The sequence below is a fragment of the Cricetulus griseus genome (genome assembly GCF_003668045.3).
Source record: "Cricetulus griseus strain 17A/GY chromosome 1 unlocalized genomic scaffold, alternate assembly CriGri-PICRH-1.0 chr1_0, whole genome shotgun sequence".
Taxonomy (NCBI): domain Eukaryota; kingdom Metazoa; phylum Chordata; class Mammalia; order Rodentia; family Cricetidae; genus Cricetulus; species Cricetulus griseus.
Genome location: NW_023276806.1, coordinates 248,250,895 through 248,265,514, shown reverse-complemented (window position 1 = coordinate 248,265,514; position 14,620 = coordinate 248,250,895). Strand labels below are relative to the sequence as shown.

The window sequence follows — 14,620 nt, the reverse complement described above, 5'->3', positions numbered from 1 at the left end:
GGCTCCTCACTGGGGGTCCTGCCCTGACCCGCCTGGCCTTCAGAAGATGCTGGGCTACAGCTGGCACGGGAGACCCTGGAGGAGCTGGACTGGTGCCTGGAGCAGCTGGAGACACTGCAGACGCGCCGCTCTGTGGGTGAGATGGCATCCAACAAGGTGAGGACACAGCACAGCGCCCCTGCTGGCCCTCCGCCCTGACATCCTCCTTCCTGCTCTCCCTCCTCCCTGACATCCTCCTCCCTGCTCTCCTACCTCCCTGACATCCTCCTCCCTGCTCTCCCTCCTCCCTGACATCCTCCTCCCTGCTCTCCTACCTCCCTGACATCCTCCTCCCTGCTCTCCCTCCTCCCTGACATCCTCCTCCCTGCTCTCCCTCCTCCCTGACATCCTCCTTCCTGCTCTCCCTCCTCCCTGACATCCTCCTCCCTGCTCTCCCTCCTCCCTGACATCCTCCTCCCTGCTCTCCCTCCTCCCTGACATCCTCCTCCCTGCTCTCCCTCCTCCCTGACATCCTCCTCCCTGCTCTCCCTCCTCCCTGACATCCTCCTCCCTGCTCTCCCTCCTCCCTGACATCCTCCTCCCTGCTCTCCCTCCTCCCTGACATCCTCCTTCCTGCTCTCCCTCCTCCCTGACATCCTCCTTCCTGCTCTCCCTCCTCCCTGACATCCTCCTCCCTGCTCTCCCTCCTCCCTGACATCCTCCTCCCTGCTCTCCCTCCTCCCTGACATCCTCCTTCCTGCGCTCCCTCCTCCCTGCTCTCCCTCCTCCCTGCTCTCCCTCCTCCCTGCTCTCCCTCCTCCCTGCTCTCCCTCCTCCCTGACATCCTCCTTCCTGCTCTGCCTCCTCCCTGACATCCTCCTCCCCGCTCTCCCTCCTCCCTTCCCCACAGTTCAAGCGTATGCTCAACCGTGAGTTGACCCATCTGTCGGAAACCAGCCGTTCAGGGAACCAGGTGTCAGAGTACATCTCACAGACCTTCCTGGGTGAGCCGTCTGGGCAAACTGAGAGGGGGGTCTCAGCAGCAGGACTGGAGGACAGTGATGAACAGGGACATTTTGGGAGAGGACATGATAGGTAGCATTCTGAAGCATGGGTAGGAGTTTGGGGACCATGTGAGTCCAGTTACACAGCAAAGCTTACAGATGAGCAGCTGACCAAGGGGGCCCAGTATCAGAAGGAATAATAGGTGGGAGGGATAGGTGGGCTTGGGATGCAGCCAGAACTACCACCTGAGCGGCAAGCTCACCAGCAGTGGGCTGGAGTGTGAGCCACCCGTCTCCTGCAGATCAGCAGGCGGAGGTGGAGCTTCCCAGGCTGCCCAGAGAGGACACAAGGCCCATGTCCCAGATCAGTGCACTGCGTGGGCCCCGACCCACCGGCCTCCCCACAGCTGCGGTCCCCCGCTTTGGGGTCCAGACAGACCAGGAGGGGCAGCTGGCTAAGGTGGGTCTCCCCAGAGCTACAGGCCTCAGTTTCCCTCATTGGACACAGAGCAGCCAGCGTCAGTGGGGCCACTGATGCTGCCTGGTCACTTGTAGGAACTTGAAGACACCAACAAATGGGGACTTGATGTGTTCAAAGTAGCTCAGCTGAGCGGAAACCGGCCTCTCACAGCCATCATGTTCAGCGTCCTCCAGGTGCCTCCCTGCCTTTGCTTTGGGGGTGTCCTCTATGGCTTTGGAGGTACTCACTCTGTAGACCAGGCTGGTCTCGAACTCACAGAGATCTGCCTGTGCTGGGATTAAAGGCATGCACCACCAGCTCCTGCCTGGTTTTATTACGTTTAATAGCTATTTTAGACAAGGCCCAAGGCTGTTCTGGCCTTGAAAAGACCCGGATTGGAACAGTGGGTCCCTGAACTTGCAGGGACAAAGATAGAAGGGATTCAGGGTGGCAACAGCACCCTGGGGAAGGCGCATTGGAGGATGGATAGGAGTCGGGTGAGGTGAGTTGAAGCCAAGGCCCTGAACTGGGGGTCTGTGATGCTCAGGAGCGGGACCTGCTCAAGACATTCCGGATTCCGGCAGACACGCTGCTGGCGTACTTGCTGATGCTGGAGGGTCACTACCACGCCGACGTGGCGTACCACAACAGCGTGCATGCTGCGGACGTGGCACAGTCCGCACACGTGTTGCTCGGCACCCCCGCCCTGGAGGTACCTTGCCCATCGGGGGCAATGGTGGGCGTGGGGTCTCGAGAGTGGTCACCCTCAGGCCTGACGCCCCGGGCCTGCCCAGGCCGTGTTCACAGATCTGGAAGTCTTGGCGGCTATTTTTGCATGCGCCATCCACGACGTGGACCACCCGGGGGTCTCCAACCAGTTCCTCATCAACACCAGTGAGTGAAGTGGCATCCCGAACGGACGTCCTGCGCGCACACTCAGGCCGGGCCCGGGCTTGGATGGCTTTCTTCATGAAGGGCATTAGATTTTGGGCTTCACCGTGTCCTTAGGAGTTGGGCAGTGACGTCCCCTCCCAGCTGTCTCTGGGTGGGGGAGGTCTCGAGGCCCGGCTGTTCCCACAGACTCAGAGCTGGCGCTGATGTACAATGACGTGTCGGTGTTGGAGAATCATCACCTCGCGGTGGGCTTCAAGCTCCTGCAGGCAGAAAACTGCGACATCTTCCGGAACCTCAGCACCAAGCAGAGACTGAGTCTGCGCAGGATGGTTATAGACATGGTGATGTCACAGCGTGCGGCGGGGCCTCTTTCACACAGTGTGGCCACCGGCATGGTGCTATCCGTTGGCCCACTTGATTATCCTGCTCTGTGGGTTGTCGGGGGATTCGGGCTCTCAGATTTCACCATTAGATTCAACAGGCTTTATTAGGTGCCTGTTGTGTGCTTTACCTGGGCCCTTTAGATTTTCCTTTGTTATTATTTGTATTTTTGGAATTCATAATTTCCCTGCCTCCACTTTGTGCCCACAGGCAGGAGGCTTCAGCTAACAGCTGTGCCAGGGCGTGTGTCCATGGGTTCTGATAGCCCCGGGGCGAGTGTCCCCAGAGGGGGTGCCCCCCTCCCCATGCAGAGTGACTCCCCCATGTGTCAGATTGGACCCCCACCTCAGCTCTAACCCTCTAACCCAGCCATAACGCCCCATATTCAGCTGTGCCCCAGGGTCTTTGCATACCTCAGCCTCTCAGTCCTCCCTCTCGCAGCTGGGGACACTGAGGCACAGAAGGTCTCAGAAGCACAGCATCCGAGACTTCATGTCTCCCCAGGTGCTGGCCACAGACATGTCTAAACACATGAGTCTCCTGGCTGATCTCAAGACCATGGTGGAGACTAAGAAGGTGACCAGCCTCGGCGTCCTGCTCCTGGACAACTACTCCGACCGCATTCAGGTGTGTGCGTGGCCCAGAGTTCAATTTCCACTTTAGTTTTCTGAGATAGTCTGTCACTCTGTAGCCCAGGCTGGCTGGGAACTTGTCATCCTCCTGCATCGGCCTCCGGAGTGCTGGGATTGAAGGCATGCACCATCACACCTGGCTCGGCTTCCTCATTTCAGTTAGGCTGCATTTGTGGGGTGATGACTGTTTCTGCCACTTGAACTATCTGGTGGGATGCCTGTCCTTAGCCACGCCCCCCTAGGCCTCAGTTTCCCCACCTGAAAGATGTGGTGCCCTGGGCACTGAGCTTTCCAGAGGTGTGGTGAGATGGGGGTGTGGCTGGGCCCTCCTGAGCCCCCCTGCCCCACCTCCACAGGTCCTACAGAGCCTGGTGCACTGTGCAGACCTCAGCAACCCCACCAAGCCCCTGCAGCTCTACCGCCAGTGGACCAACCGCATCATGGCTGAGTTCTTCCAGCAGGGCGACAGGGAACGAGAGTCGGGCCTGGACATCAGCCCCATGTGTGACAAGCACACTGCCTCTGTGGAGAAATCCCAGGTGTGTGTGCTGTTGTTCGTCCAGCTGGGGAATAGGAGATGGGGAGCCCTGGCTGAACATGACCCCAGAGTGTCCTTGCAGGGATGGGGCCTGTGCTCCACAACAGGGTGGATTCTTTGTTTTTCAAGACAGGGTTTCTCTGTGTAGCTCTGGCTATCCTGGCACTCACTCTGTAGACCAGACTGGTCTTGAACTCACAGAGATCCGCCTGCCTCTGCCTCCCGAGTGCTGGGATTAAACGCGTGCGCCACCATCCCCTCCTAAGGCATATTATTAGTTTGTGGTTTTGAAGATAGTCTCACTTTGTCACAAACCTGGCGTAGAACTCACTGGTTTGAGATCAGCCTGCCTCAGCCTGTTGAGCCATGATGAGTTCTTTCAAGAGGGTTTGAAGGATGGATAAGGGAGAAATGGCACTCCAGGCATAGGACGCCTTGCCGCTGACTGGGAGGCTGAGATTAGATCAATTCTGGCTTCACTGACTTATGTGGCTCCCCCTCCTTCGGTCACCCTCAGGTGGGGTTCATTGACTACATTGCTCACCCACTGTGGGAGACATGGGCTGACCTGGTGCACCCCGACGCTCAGGAGCTGTTGGACACCTTGGAAGACAACAGAGAATGGTATCAGAGTAGGATACCCTGCAGCCCCTCCCACACCATGGGTCAACACTGCTCTGGCCCTGACAAGTTCCAGTTTGAGCTAACCCTGGAGGAGGCAGAGGAGGAGGAGAATGAAGGACAGGCTCAACACTGAACGTCCAGTCCTCACACTCACCTGGCACTTAGCTCCTGTCCTTTGAGACTAGCCCAGACTACAGGGTCTGCCCTGTCCAAAAACAAGATTTTGGGCCAGCCTGTCATGGACCACGAAGTCATGGAGAGGTCCTTTGGGCACCTATAGGTGCTGGTGACTTGTGAAGTGATTCCTGGTAGTGCCAGCTTCTCTTTCCAGCCATCAAAGTGGACAGGCAAGATATGTGCGTAGACAAGTCTTGGGGTCCACTTGGAAGCCTGCAGCTCGGGTCCACTCTGACCACAGGATTGGCTGGAATGGTGCTGGGCCGCTCTGTCCTTCACGCCTCTCTATGCTGCTGCTTCAGTCTGTACTCGTTAGGGTGTGTGCTCTCTGTGCTTTTCATTTGTTTGTTTGGTTTCTTTTTGATGCTTAAGATGGGAGACCAGATTCCCACATGCTCTGTGAGCAGAGTGGCCCCAGCCGCAACGTCACTGTGTCTTTGAGGGCACTACATGTCCTGTCTTCAACAGACCTTTACTGAGGCTCCCAGGAAGGATGCACTTTGTAAATAGAGACCCCCCCCCAGTGAAGTCTAGTGTCTCCTGACACCAGAGGCTGCACAAAACTCTTCATAGATACCAAGAGGCAGATGACCCTCGTAGAAGGCCCCACAGCCCTCTGTCTCCCTATGATCTGCTCACACATTCATTCACTAAACACTGCTGGTGGGATCCATGGAGGTCCTCTCTGTAGTGACCTGGAGATAGGGAGTAACAAACAGTTCTGCAGCCTTCATGGATAAGATCCAACTTTCAAGTCAGTGTGTAGGGCCTCAACATACTCAGCTGTGGGTCCCAGATTCAGGAGGAAGAGGGGGTGGGGTGCTATATGAGCTGCTCCACAAGAGGCTGGGGCCATGGCTTAGGCGTGGAGTCCCTGCCTAGAATCCCCCAGTGAGGGGCTGGGGGCATGGCTCTAAATTAGTAGAGCTTTAGCTACAAGATTAGAACAGGACTTGTCAGGTCCATTCACTTGCAGGAAAACTGAGGAGCAGTTATCCTCATGCCTTCTCAAAGCTCCCATGCAGACAGTGGGCCCTGGTTTCTGGCGACCTTTGTGTACCTTGTGACTGGTTACCTGTTTATTGTAATTTTCTGGCTTTTTGAGACAAGGTCTCCTGTGGCTTATTCTGATGTCCACTTCACTGTGGCAGAGAAAGACACTGAAGTGAGTTTCTTGCCCTCTCTTGACAGGCATTCATCATAGAGCTGTCCCCTTCCCACCTCTGTTCCCTCTGGCCTGTAACTCAGCACCTGACCAGGGACCCCAAGGAGCCAGAGAGGCAGGGCTGCCCAGGGTAAAATTACAGACTTCCTCTGTAAATATTATGGTTCCAGCTATTTGTCCACTGGGGTACCAAACAGTTCTGCAGCCTTCATGGCTAAGATCCAACTTTCAAGCCAGTGTGTAGGGCCTCAACATACTCAGAATGCTTCCTTCTTCTTTCTAGATGTTTTAGGGATGACCTTTAGAGATTTCCTGTTAAACAAAGTAATATGTGTTCACTGCGGGAGAATTTGTAAGTTACACAATAAAGAAAATAAATTAGACCGGGCATTGGAGGCTCACGCCTTTAATCCCAGCACTCGGGAGGCAGAGGCAGGTAGATCTCTGTGAGTTCTAGACCAGCCTGGTCTACAAGAGCAAGTTCCAGGACAGCCTCCAAAGCCAGAGAAACCCTGTCTTGAAAAAAAAGAAAAAAGAAAAAAAGAAAGAAAGAAAAAGAAAAAGAAAAAGAAAATAAACTATTGGGCCAGCAAGACTGCACAGCAAGTCTGGGAGCGTGCCTCCAAGCCTGACGACCTGAGTTCAGTTCCTAGGGCCCTTTTGGTGGAAGGAGAGGACCAACTCCTTCAAGCTGTCCTCTGACCCTACCCCCCCCACAAATGATTATTACTTAAAAGATGTGACAAGCTGGGCAGTGGCACTCTGGAGGCAGAGACAGGCGGATCTCTGAGTTCAAGGCCAGCCTGGTCTTCAGAGCGAGTGCCAGGAGCTGTTACACAGAGAAACCCTGTCTCAAAAACAAAAAAGATGCGACAAATACTCATGTTTCCCTCTCCCTGTGCTTCCATTTTCCTAGGTTTTTAACACACACGGAGTTTCTGAGACAGAGTCTCTGTGTTGCCCTGGCTGTCCTGGAGCTTACTATGTAAACTCTAATTTATAGATAGATCTGTCTGCCTGTGCCTCCCAAGTGCTGCTGGGATTAAAAGTTTCTGCCACCATGCCTGGCTATTCTGAATATATTATGAGACAAAGTCTCACTTTGTGGTCCAGGATGGTGATGAACTCAGGATCTTCCTCAGCCTACCACATGCTCAGATGGTAAAGTGTTCACCTTTCCACCAGCTGAGCTGCAAGCCCTCTGCTCACTGAGCCTCAGCCCCTAGTTTTATTTTGAAATAAAAAAGGCAGTGTGGGCGGCTCTCAGCTCCTCCCAGACTTTATCCCTTGGGAATAAATCCAAGCATGGCTAGGGGCTCCGCAAGCTTGTTCTGCACCCTCAGTTCTCAAACCCATTCCTGGTCCCCACCCTAGCCTCCGCGAGGGCGGGGTGCTGGCCACATAACAGATTGATGGTCATTTTGTATCTGTTGCTCAGAGTCCCCTGCTCCCTGGTGCGTGTGGAGGAGCAGATAAACAAGGTTCTCCCGTGGCCCTGGAGCGAGTGGAGCGTCACAGGTTCCTTGCGGGGGTGGCTGAGCATCCAGGCGACAAGTTATTCTGGTCCTTCTGCGGCGCCTCCGCAGCTGGCCAGCTGGCGGTGCATCTATAAACGGGGCCAGGCCGCATCCCCAGTTCTGCTTCTTGCGGGATGGAGGCGATGAGGACCCTCTGGGCCCAACGGGAGGGACAGGACACCCAGGCTGAGTCCGCCGCTCCCCCATCTAGATTCCCACCTTGGCCCAAAGATTTGCAGGAATGCGTTGTGTTTCATTATAGCCCTAAGTCTGCATTTCTGCGCCTGTGAAGGACGTGGAGTGGCCTCTCTGAACCTTTCTTTGCCTCCTGAGTCTTTTATTGCAATTTTGGGACTCAGGGGTCAGGACCTTTCTGAGCCCTAAATGCGCAGGGAAGCAAGGGATTCTCTGGGGACCCATCCTTTTTTTATTTGTGCAGAACCGGACCCTCTTATTTCTTTGAGACAGGGTTTTATGTAGCCCAAGCAGGCCTCAAGACACTACATAGCTGAGGATGACCTTGGATGCCTGTTCCTTCCTCCCATTCCAGTGTGATACGCCAGGTGGATCTCACCCCGTTATGCTGGGCTGGGGATGGAACCTAGGGTGTTTTGCTGCTATGAGGCTCCCCACAAACTGAAAAATATTCTAGGCCCATTTAAAAAAGAGACTTATTTGGGGCAGTGGTGGTGCAGGCCTTTAATCCTAGCATGTGGGAAGCAGAGGCAGGATGATCTCTGTGAGTTCCAGGACAGCCAGGGCTACACAGAGAAACACTGGCTTTTTTTTTTTTTTTTTTTTCCGAGACAGGGTTTCTCTGTGTACCTTTGGAGCCTATCCTGGCACTTGTTCTGTAGACCAGGCTGGCCTTGAACTCACAGAGATCCGCCTGCGTCTGCCTCCCGAGTGCTGGGGTTAAAGGCGTGCGCCACCAACGCTCGGCGAAACCCTGTCTTGAAAACAAAAGGAGAGAGATTTTTTTTTTATTTTACGTGTATGAGTGTTTTGCCTGCGTGTCCATTTGTGCACACGTGCAGCCCCTTCAGCTCTTTTTTTTTTCTTTCATCATTTTTTAAATTTTACATACCAACTACAGTTTCCCTCCCTTGTCTCCTGCTCCCTCCCTCCACCTCCCCACTACCCCCATCCACCCCTCCTCTGTCTCCAATTAGATGGGGTAAGGTCTCCCATGGAAATCAACAAAGCATGGCACTTCAAGCCGAGCAGGACCAAGCCCCTCCCGCTGTCAGTCTGAACAAGGCATCTACCATAGGAATAGGTTCCAAAGAACCAGATCATGCATCAGGGTCAGGTCCTGGTCCCACCGCTAGGCGCCCCACAAAATACCAAGCTACACAACTGTCATTCAATGCAGAGGGCCTAGGTCAGTCCCATGCCAGCTCCTTGCTGTCTGTCAGGGTCCTTGAGCTCCAAAAAGCTCAGTTCAGCTGTCTTTCTGTTTTTTCATTCATGATCTTGACTCCCGCCCCCTTGCTCAAACAAGCCCTCCTCCCTCTCTTCAACTGGACTCCAGGAGCTCGGCCCAGTGCTTGGCTGTGGATCTCTGCATCTGCTTCCATCGGGTACTGAATGAAGGCTCTCTGATGACAACTGGGACAATCACCAGTCTGATTACAGGGGAAGGCCAGTTCAGGGACCCTCTCCACTACTGCTAGGAGTCTTAGCTGGGGTCATCTTTATGGATTCCCAGGAGTCTCCCTGGCACCTGGTTTCTCTGCAACCCCTCTATCAAGATATCTCCCCAGTCTCTCTCCTGCTCTGTGTGCCCACACCTGGGCCATCCTGATCCCTCAGCCTATTTTTATCTAGAGAGGACTTCACGTAGCACAGGTTGGCCTGGAACTTACTTTGTAGCCAAGGATGATCATGTCCCTTCTAGATAGGCCAAGTATGTAGATGACGGAAATTTGTCACCAGGCATTGCTTCGTGGCGTCTCTCTGGACCCCTATTCTTTATTACAACTACAGACAGCTGAAGATGGGACAGGGCCTCCACAGCTCAGCCCTGTTGATAGGATGCATGTTTTGGTTTTTCGAGACAGGGTTTCTCTGTGGCTTTGGAGCCTATCCTGGCACTCGCTTTGTAGACCAGGCTGGCCTCGAACTCACAGAGATCCTCCTGCCTCTGCCTCCCGAGTGCTGGCACCACCTCCCGGTTACTCCTCTTTTCTTGTTTTGTTTTGTTTTTGAGACGAAGTCTGAGTGTGTATCCCTCTCTATGTAGGCTGGCGTGGAACTCCAGAAGTCCGCCTGCCTCTGCCTTTCCGAGAACTGGGTTTAAAGACTCTTTTTTCTTCTTCAGTGGGTTTTTGAGCCCTGAAATGTGGTGAGCGAGGTGTATACCTGCCATCCCGACACTTGAGAGCTTCGGGAGTTCAAGGTCAGCCTCTGATACCTGGCAATTTCGAGGAGGCCAGACTGCTACATGAGACATTTTCTCAAAACAAAACTAAGCTCCTTGGTGCCGACTGGAAGGAGTCCAGCACGTTTCTGAAGCAGGCGCTGGGGACTTCAAACCACTTTCGCGACTGGGGCTGGGTCTCGGCCTCAGCCTCTCCGCCCTTCAAACACCTAGCAGTCATCATTGGGCCGCTAAGACGTAAGAGAGTGCTGATTGGGTAGCCGACCCGTCGCTCCAGATCACCCACCAATGAGGCCTTCCTGCTTCCTCGGAGCTCCGCCCTCAGAGGCTCACCGGCCCTGCCCCCAGAGCCTGCGCTGGCCAGTGGGACCCCTTGGCTGCCCGCTCGGCCCCTCCCACTGACGTCACGGGCTCGTTTGCATAGAAGTCCCGCCCCTGGCTTTGCAGGACGTCAGCGAGGACTGCAGGGGCCCGAGCCTCCGCCGCCACCTGCAGCCCGCAGCCGCCCCTGGGGCCCGGTCACTAGCGCAGTCGCCAGGGTCTCCGCCGTCGGCGTCGCCTCAGCTCGGAGCGGTCAAGGTGAGCGAGCCCGCGCTTGATGGACAGCTGGGGAAGAAGAGGAGCGCGCGACTCGGGCGTGGTGGCTGTGGGTTTCGCATTCGGCGCCCCCTTCAGCGCCCCTGTAACCTTAATCCTTTCCCCGGCACTGGGGCCCGGCTCTGCGACAGAGGGGGAAGGGAAGGCCAGGCCTTGCGGGAGGCTAGTGCGTGCTCGTGCTCGTGGGCTGAACACGCGTGTGCGCGCCCGCTGGGCATGGGTAGGCTCGCGTGAACTCAGGACGTGCACCGTGCACGGTCGCGGAACCTTGTGCGTGCCTGGTGCGCGTGCGCGGCGTGCGTGGGTCCGAGTTCAAGTATGCGTTCACACGCGTGTGGAGCCAGGCTCGCGCGCGGTGTGTCCTCACCAATGGCCAGTGGTGTTGGGGACTCTGCGTGTGCGGTTGTGCATGGATGCAAGGAGCTATGCACATGCATAGGCTTGCAAACATCACGCGTGTTTGCTTGTTTCTCTCGCTAGCCCCACTCTTTTTGCACACGGCAGGAGTTTGGGTCAGCCTGCCTTGGATGCTTCATTGTGTGTGCATGCGCCAGGGATTTTGTGCATGTGAGCCTGTGTTCACCGGTCTGTCACGTGATGCTGCTATCTCAGGGCCCCAATTCTTCCAGGAGAGGAATAAGGATGAGGGAGCACTGGGGATCCGCGTGTACTCTATGCTCCCATGTTCCTGAGGGGAACAGCAGCGTGGGCAAAACCTCCTTCCTCTTAGGGTAATGAAAAACCGATGGGAAGGTGGGGCCCGCCTCACTCTCCCCCTCAGGGTGCCAGGGACCTGCAGGGGTGTTCCCTTCACAGCCTCCTTGAAACCTTGGGCTTGTCAAGGTCACAGCTGGAGGGCCCATGTGACATTGGGGAGGGGGTCCTGGTGGAAAGAGGGTTTTCCCCGGGCACCGCCTGTGTGCAGCGCCCATCCTGTGCAGGTGTCCTGATGCACCTCTCAGGCCCTCTGCGCCCCGCCCCGCCCCGCCCTCGCAGATGGCGTCAGCCACAGATTCGCGCTATGGGCAGAAGGAGTCCTCCGATCAGAACTTCGACTATATGTTCAAGATCCTGATCATTGGGAACAGCAGCGTGGGCAAAACCTCCTTCCTCTTCCGCTATGCTGATGACTCCTTCACACCGGCCTTCGTCAGCACGGTTGGCATAGACTTCAAGGTCAAAACCATCTACCGCAATGACAAGAGGATCAAACTGCAGATCTGGGTGTGTGGGGCCTGAGGGGAGAAGCCTTCCTGTGCCTGCCGTGTAAGCGGGTGGGGCTCAAACATGAGGTGTTCTCAAGTCCTGCACTGTGGTCCAGTGTGAGGAGGCAGCTGGGTAAGCTCAGCTGCCCAGGATCAGGATGACCCTGAGCTCCTGATCCTCCTGCTTCCACCTCCCTGGTGTGGGGATGATGACAGGCTTCCCATCAAGGAGACATTTTTTGACTTTTTTTTTTATGTAGTCTTGGAACTCATTCTGTAGACCAGGCTGGTCTCGAACTCACAGAGACATGCCTGCCGAGACATGCCTGCCTCTGCCTCCCGAGTTCGGGGATTAAAAACATACACTGGAGACCCATTAAAGTTTTGATAGAACTTACCTCATATCCCACCACAGCAGACCTGGGCAGCATCTGGCTTGGGTCACTCTTGCAGTCATTGTCTTTTTCAAACCTCACATTGTGCTCTCCACAAGGGCATGGAATTGCTTATTCTCTTTCTCTTTTTTTGGGGGGGGGGAAGGCGGGGGGGGGGGTAGGGAGTTGAGACAGGGTTTTTCTGTGTAGCCCTGGCTGTCCTGGAACTTTGACCTCGTACTCAGGGATCCACCTGCCTCTGTTGGGATTAAAGGCCTGCGCCGCCACCACCCAGCAATTTGTTCTTTTCTTCCTTCATCCTTCCTTTCTTTTTTTTTTCCTTTTTAGATTCTTGTTTTCTTAACAGTCCTGTGACTCCCCACTTCTGGCACAGGCTGTGGCACAGGACATTTGGGCAGTACCCAGTTTGTATTTGTTAAATGAATGAGTGATTTTGCTGTGACCCATCTGGGCACAAAGGCCACCCAGCCCCCTTTTCCTGATCCACTGTCTCTGGACCTCAAAGGGGCTGCCTGACCAACCTCCAAACACACTTCCCTTCAGAACGGCTGCTGTGCAGTCTCTCCTGACCACCATCTCTTCTTTCCCCAGGACACAGCAGGGCAAGAGCGCTACCGCACCATCACCACCGCCTATTACCGGGGTGCCATGGGCTTCATCTTAATGTATGACATCACCAACGAGGAGTCCTTCAACGCTGTGCAGGACTGGTGAGCCTCACACCCACTCAGAACGGTGGGACTGGAGGCAGCTGGAGCAGTGGCTCAGCTACCTGCCTGGCTTGGGTAGCCTCGAGTTCTGTCCCCAGCATGTCCAGAAGACAAAGAACAGAGTTGGTTGGGACAAACTACATGGGCTGTTTCTAAGGCTTGGGGTTGTGGAAGGAACACAGCTTGACCAATAAGCTAGACAAAGGCTCCCACTGATCTGTTGCATTTAAATGATCTGTCCTCCCAGGAAATGGGAGGTCAGGTCTGTAGTCCCAGCTACTTGGGAAGCAGAGGCACTTGTCCCTGACTGAGCAGTTGCCTAGCATGTGTGAGAACCTAGATTCCACCCACAGCATCATAAACCAGCTCTGTCACGTCTCTGCATTTAGCATAGTAGATAGAGCATCAGATGTCATCCCAGCATTGGGGAAGCTGAGGCAGGGTAGAGAGGTCCAGGACAACCTGAGCTCATGAGGAAAGCACATCAGTTACTAAGGGGCAGGGGACTTAGTGTCAGGGCTGGATCCTCCAACTTCCTCCTCAGCCTCTGGCTGCCTCCTGCAGGTCGACTCAGATTAAAACTTACTCGTGGGACAATGCCCAGGTGCTGCTGGTGGGGAACAAGTGTGACATGGAGGACGAGCGAGTGGTGTCGTCGGAGCGTGGCCGGCAGCTTGCTGACCACCTGGGTGAGTGTCCGCAGGACTGCAGCCCTCCTCAGACGGGACCAGGGGCCATGACCTTCAATACCCAGAAACCCCACACATCAGGGCACGAGCGTGAATGCAGAGGGTTCATACTTGTAAAGACCAGACACTCTCCAGGAAGCTTCAGCAGTGGGTCTTGGTCACAGAGTTTGCTAGCTCAGTCATGGACTGGCTTCCAGAAGCTGCTGGGCCTGACAACAATCTAAGTTTTCAGACTGGAAAGAGAAACCTGCGTAGAGGAGTGCATGCTGGGAGCCCAGCCATGCTTCCTGGAGCAGGCAAAACTTGCTGGGGTGGGAAGGGTGGTACAAAGTTCTCAAGGTACAGACCAAGGGACAGCCAAACCTATGCAGTTGTGACCGTGGAGTGTGACTGCCCCCTAGAGGAAATGTGTCTCACTGTGTTCTGAGATACCAAGAGATAGGGCCATGGATGTTGAAGCCAAGACAGGTCTGAGTGTGGAGGCTTCTGGACTGGGACTGTATGGGGCCTGGTTGGGTGTTCATGGGAGACTCACCCTCATATGGCCTCCCTGGGATCCCTCCATTCCCCAACACAGGGTTTGAGTTTTTTGAGGCCAGCGCCAAGGACAACATTAATGTCAAGCAGACCTTTGAACGCCTGGTGGATGTGATCTGTGAGAAGATGTCGGAGTCGCTGGATACCGCTGACCCTGCGGTCACAGGCGCCAAGCAGGGCCCACAGCTCACCGACCAACAGGCACCTCCTCACCAGGATTGTGCCTGCTGAGCCACACCCCCACCAGGGGCAAGCCCCCATCCCATCACCCTATTTATTATTGTAGCTATTTATTTATTTATTTATTTATTTATTTATTGAGGACTTCCCTGGACACACCCCATCCCACCCTGTACATAACCCTACCCCTGCTCAGCTGTGGTGTGTTGTGCTCACTGCTTAAGACCTCTCCCTTTTAGTTTTGAAAACCACCCCATCCAGCTGTCGTTGTAAAGAGGGGACCAGATATCACTTGGAAGCAGGCTGGCAGGCTGATGGGAGGTGGCAAGTCCTGCCAGGGCCAAGGCTGGTGGATTGTCATGTGGGCCACTGGGTTGATACAGGCTGGCATCTTGCTTGCCTGGACCTTCTACCCCATGGGATGGGGGATATAGTCACTTTCACTACTTTGGGATATCCCCAAACCTGTTTTGACGTCATGAGTGTCAAACGTGACCCCCCACTTCCTAGAAGTTATGAACACTACACAGTTCAATAAAGCGAATGGACCTTG

The 14,620-nt window shown here is 55.0% G+C and overlaps 2 protein-coding genes across 5 annotated transcripts in view; both read left to right on the top strand.

Annotated features, from left to right (window-relative positions):
• Positions 1 to 10,353, top strand: part of Pde4c (phosphodiesterase 4C) — a 26,926-nt gene extending 16,573 nt beyond the window's left edge. Inside the window, exons 7-18 of the mRNA XM_027394734.2 lie at positions 44 to 156; positions 890 to 983; positions 1,286 to 1,443; positions 1,539 to 1,637; positions 1,991 to 2,155; positions 2,238 to 2,337; positions 2,524 to 2,678; positions 3,223 to 3,345; positions 3,707 to 3,889; positions 4,406 to 4,633; positions 7,293 to 7,454; positions 10,015 to 10,353. Of these exons, the coding sequence (XP_027250535.2) occupies positions 44 to 156; positions 890 to 983; positions 1,286 to 1,443; positions 1,539 to 1,637; positions 1,991 to 2,155; positions 2,238 to 2,337; positions 2,524 to 2,678; positions 3,223 to 3,345; positions 3,707 to 3,889; positions 4,406 to 4,633; positions 7,293 to 7,454; positions 10,015 to 10,353 (1,919 nt within the window). The remainder of the gene's footprint in view (positions 1 to 43; positions 157 to 889; positions 984 to 1,285; positions 1,444 to 1,538; positions 1,638 to 1,990; positions 2,156 to 2,237; positions 2,338 to 2,523; positions 2,679 to 3,222; positions 3,346 to 3,706; positions 3,890 to 4,405; positions 4,634 to 7,292; positions 7,455 to 10,014) is intronic.
• Rab3a (RAB3A, member RAS oncogene family) lies at positions 10,204 to 14,620 on the top strand. 4 transcript variants are annotated; one of them, XM_035450518.1, is made up of 6 exons: positions 10,204 to 10,333; positions 10,981 to 11,082; positions 11,348 to 11,575; positions 12,543 to 12,661; positions 13,226 to 13,350; positions 13,928 to 14,620. In XM_035450518.1, the coding sequence occupies exons 3-6, from the start codon at positions 11,348 to 11,350 to the stop codon at positions 14,116 to 14,118; spliced, it is 663 nt and encodes a 220-aa protein (XP_035306409.1). In that variant the 5' UTR covers positions 10,204 to 10,333; positions 10,981 to 11,082; the 3' UTR covers positions 14,119 to 14,620. The 4 variants fall into 4 exon arrangements, with proteins under 4 accessions (XP_035306409.1, XP_035306408.1, XP_027250536.1 ...); XM_035450517.1 differs by having other exon boundaries at positions 10,856 to 11,082; XM_027394735.2 differs by lacking the exon at positions 10,981 to 11,082.